At 39.6% G+C, this 4,596-nt stretch overlaps 1 protein-coding gene across 1 annotated transcript; it reads right to left on the bottom strand.

Annotated features, from left to right (window-relative positions):
- Positions 1-1,203: 1,203 nt before the first annotated feature.
- LOC146799903 (uncharacterized) lies at positions 1,204-3,529 on the bottom strand. Its single transcript, XM_085620829.1, has one exon. The coding sequence runs from the start codon at positions 3,200-3,202 to the stop codon at positions 1,265-1,267; it is 1,938 nt and encodes a 645-aa protein (XP_085476955.1). The 5' UTR covers positions 3,203-3,529; the 3' UTR covers positions 1,204-1,264.
- Positions 3,530-4,596: the final 1,067 nt, after the last annotated feature.

Below are 4,596 nucleotides of genomic sequence, written 5' to 3'. Positions count from 1 at the left end.
ATGTGATCATATTTCTTCAGGCCCTACATAAAATGTGCTGCTTTGTCTATAATGCCTTTAAGGAGTGCCAGTGCGAAGTTAGAGAGGCCGTGGAGCAAGATGTTACCGCATCCAGATGAGCGAGTACGAGAGGTTGAATGGAAGTTCTGAAGCTGTTTTCTGGAAGAAACCGTTTAATTTTTCTAGAAGAGAGAGCTGCTACCCTGCAGCCTTTGTTTTTTTGGCAATGAGTTTCTTCAGGATAAGGCCGAAGTCCAGTGTTGTAATGTATGAAACAAAATCAGTTCATTGGTATTTTATAAGCAACAGGAAGTTTTGTTTTTTTGAAAAAATGTTTGTCTGTCACAAGCCAAGGTATTTTGTTGGATTGTCATGTATTCAATTTATACAACTGAGAAGCCCTAGCACAAAAATCTGTCTGTGGTACCAACCGGTGCATACCACCTTTTCCTTAATAAACAAGTAGAAAAAATTGCATACATTGTTTTTCTTTGATTTTGGCACCAATACAAAGTGCTGTTCTCATTCTACAAGTCACATAATTTCTTCACTTAAAAAGGGCGTGCATCATTGCTGGGGCATGGGGATGGGACTTAATTTCTTAATCCTATGCCCTTCTGCTCAGAGATGAACACCGAGCACATTGACAAGTAGCTAAATGCAGGCATAACATTATATTTCACTGCAAGGCTTTGAAGCGCCCTCTCTTGAAAAGGAAATTCCAGTTTGAGTCTCCACAGCAGACTATCAACATTTCTTGCAACTTCAATTCAAAAACTGCTCCGCAACTCCTGATTGTAGTGTGTTTACCCTGGTTAAGAGTTTACTCCGCTGATAGGTCTGTAAAGTCTGGACCTTACAATAACAGGGTTTATATTTATGTCACTAATCTCTCTAGTTATGTGCAAGTGCCCTTTTTACTGCTGTTGCTCAAAACTGCTATCCCTCCAACAACTTGTTTCCATATCCAATACAATAGTAGGTTTTAGCTTTTTTTTTCACCACTAACGACCATTAGGTCAGGAGAGCTCCTCCCTTACTCAATGCAGTGTATGTTTTTTCTTCCTGAAGCTAATCTCTGATGAAAAGTTAGACTCAATTATGCAATAAATTACTTTTCATAGCCACTGAGTGTGTATGTTTTTTCACCTGTGTGCATCTCTTGATGGATCTCTAGAAACACTGATTTAATAGAGCTCTTTCTACAGTCTCTCCAGGTGTATGCTTTTCTCCCCGTGTGTTCACTGATGGTTCTTTAGATGTGCTAATTGACTGAGGCTACTTCCACCTGTTTGGTTTTACAGAAGTGTGTTTGCTTATGTCTCTTTAGGTGTATAAATTGAGTAAAGCTCTTTCCACATTCACTGCATGAATATGGTTTTTCCCCGGTGTGTGTTCGTTGATGAGTCTTTAAAGTTGATGCTTTATTGAAATTCTTTCCACATTCACAACAGGTGTATGGTTTTTCACCAGTGTGTGTTCGCTGATGGCTCTTTAGGTTTGCAAAGTGAGTAAAGCTCTTTCCACATTCACAGCAATTATATGGCTTTTCCCCAGTGTGTGTTATTTTATGTCTATTCAGGTGTGTAGATTGAGTAAAGCTCTTTCCACATTGACTGCATGCGTATGGTTTCTCCCCTGTGTGTATTCGCTGATGAGCCTTTAGAGTTGATGTTGCACTAAAATTCTTTCCACATTCAGAGCATGTGTATGGTTTTTCCCCTGTGTGTGTTCGCTGATGGCTCTTTAGGAGTTTTAAATTACCAAGGCTCTTTCCACATTCATTGCATGTAAATGGTTTTTCCCCTTTGTGTGTTCTCTGATGGATCTTTAGGGTTGCTGAATCACTATAGCTCTTTCCACATTGACTGCATTTATATGGTTTTTCACCTGTGTGTGTTCGCTGATGGTTCTTTAGAGTTGATGTTTGAGTAAAGCTCTTTCCACATTCACTGCAGGTGTATGGTCTTTCTCCTGTGTGTGTTTGTTTATGTCTCTTTAGGTTTACAAAGTAAGAGAAGTTCTTTCCACATTTACTGCATGTGTATGGTTTTTCCCCTGTATGTGTTCTCTGATGAATTTTAAGGGCTGCTGATTGACTAAAGCTCTTTCCACATTCATTGCATGTATATGGTTTTTCCCCTGTGTGTGTTCGCTGATGAGACTTTAGATTTGATATTGTATTAAAATCCCTTCCACATTCACAGCATGGGTATGGTTTTTCCCCTCTACGTGTCCGATGATGGTTCTTTAGGAGTGTTAAGTCAGAAAAGCTCTTTTTACATTCACTGCATGGGTAAGGTTTTTCACCTGTGTGTGTTTGCTCATGGCTCTTTAAACGCACCAATTGCTTAAAGCTCTTACCACATTCATTGCATGTATATGGTTTTTCCCCTATATGTATCCAATGATGGCACTTTAGGCTTGTTAAGTAAGGAAAGCACGTTCCACATTCACTGCATATGTATGGTTTTTCCCCTGTGTGTGCTCGCTGATGTTTCTTCAGCATTGTTGATGTAGTAAAGCTCTTTCCACATTCATTGCATGCATATTGCTTTTTCCCCGTGTGTGTCCACTGATGGTACTTTAGGCTTGCTAAGTGAGCAAAGTTCTTTCCACATTCACTGCATGTGTATGATTTTTCCCCTGTGTGTGCTCTCTGATGACTTTTAAGATTTCCAGAATGAGCAAAGCTCTTTCCACATTCACTGCATTTGTATGGTTTTTCACCTGTGTGTTTGCGCTGATGCCTCTTGAGCTGTAATGAGTCAGTAAAACTATTTCCACATTCACTGCATGTGAATGGCTTTTCCCCAGTGTGTGTTCGCTGATGGCTCTGTAGAGACCGTAACTGAATAAAGCTCTTGCCACATTCACTGCATGTGTATGTTTTTTTTCCTGTGTGTGTTCTCTGATGTCTCTTTAGGGATGTTGAGTCACTGTAGCTCTTTCCACATTCACAGCATGTGTATGATTTTCCCCCCTTGTGTGCTCTCTGATGACTCTTAAGATTTCCAGCAAGAGCAAAGCTCTTTTCACAATCATCGCATTTGTATGGATTTTCCTCTATTTGGGTTCGCTGATGCCGTTTTAGTTGTGTACCCAGAGTAAAGCTCTTTACACATTCACTGTATGCATTTGATGGTCCTCCTGTAGATGTTTCATAATCATCCCCTTGAACTGATGTTGCATTATAACTCATCTTTCTTTCAGTGCATCTGAATGGTTTTGATCTTTGTCGTTGCAGTTGGCACAGTATAGTGGATACCCTTTCTCACCAAAACTTCTCCTGTGTAGTTTTTCTTCTGTTATTGTTTGTTAGAGGACTTTTAGCTGTGATGCTTGATGAATGGACTTCCCAAAGTCACTCTGCCTTTATGAGCTGTCTCCTGTTTGCTGATACTGCTTTAGTATCAAGTAGAAACCAAAGCTAACCTTTTGTTTGCTGTATATGTATGATGTTTCTTCAGTGTTTAAGGTCCATGGGTCAGTCAAATTTTGGCATGCACATCAAATGGGTGCAACTGACTGTTGCTGGACTTCTAACAATGCTGACGGACTGTGGTTGCTGAAATACTGACAATTTACTAACATTCACTACATATATATGGTATTTCCAACAGGTGTGTTTTGTACCTTTAAATATAATGTTGAATGGTGACTAGAATCCTTGCCAATCTGTATGCTGTTTCATCTGAGGTATGAATCTTCGATCTTGATTAAACGTTTTCAAATAACTGAGCAAAGAATAAACATCATTGCTGACTAACTACGTATTGCAATTGATTGATTAACTTGGGATTTCTAAAGTGCAACAGCTAACCAAAGTTTGCCCGAGCTCTAGTAACAACAGTAATTCTAATACGGAAAAGGAATTAACAACGGATTAGATTTCCCTGGAAAAAGTCAAACGCTGTTTCAGAAAGGAAAGCAAGTTTTTGCCAAGTCTGAGTTCAATTGGAAGCGAGTCCTTAGGGAGGGTACAAGAAACCTGTACGATCTATCTCCTTGCCTAGAAAGATTGACTCTTTTTATAGTTGCTAAAAGTTTATTTTCAGAGCAAAGACTTCTCCTACGAACATAATTCTGGATTTTACAGCTAAGTTATGATGATCCCCTATCATGATAGAATTTGTGGGTGATACATAAGAGAGGAGTTGGCCCAACGGCTAGGACAGTCGTCCTTGAATCTGGAGAACTGGGTTCAAGTCTCGGCAACAACGATGAACATCCTGTGATTCTGGGCAAATCACAATCTCCCCATGCCTAACAAAAAAAATGAACGTGTCCTCATGTAATGCAACTGGTGCTATGTAAAACGCTCTGATATCAGATACCTTCGGGTCAAGTTCGCGCTATATAAAACTCCGTAAAGTAAAAAATAAACTTTTTTTTTAAATAATCAAAGTCTTAAACCAAACTCCTTTCTTCACCAGAAGCCAGTGAAGTTTCCCCAGATTCTCGAGGTTAATCAGACATCCGGTCTAGCTGCCGCATTTTGGACAGTTTAAAGCCTTTGTGCAAGATACCGAGGTTAGCCAAAATTTATGACATTTCCACAATCCTATCTCAAGCCAAACAGTGGTCCGATGACAG

The sequence above is a fragment of the Triturus cristatus genome, chromosome 8, assembly GCF_964204655.1.
Source record: "Triturus cristatus chromosome 8, aTriCri1.1, whole genome shotgun sequence".
In the NCBI taxonomy this organism is placed as follows: Eukaryota; Metazoa; Chordata; class Amphibia; order Caudata; family Salamandridae; genus Triturus; species Triturus cristatus.
This window is presented reverse-complemented; position numbering and strand designations above follow the sequence as displayed.

What these genes read in the sequence shown, in the direction of transcription:
- LOC146799903 (XM_085620829.1), bottom strand. Translation starts at nt 3,202, where the DNA reads ATGAGTTATAATGCAACATCAGTTCAAGGGGATGATTATGAAACATCT.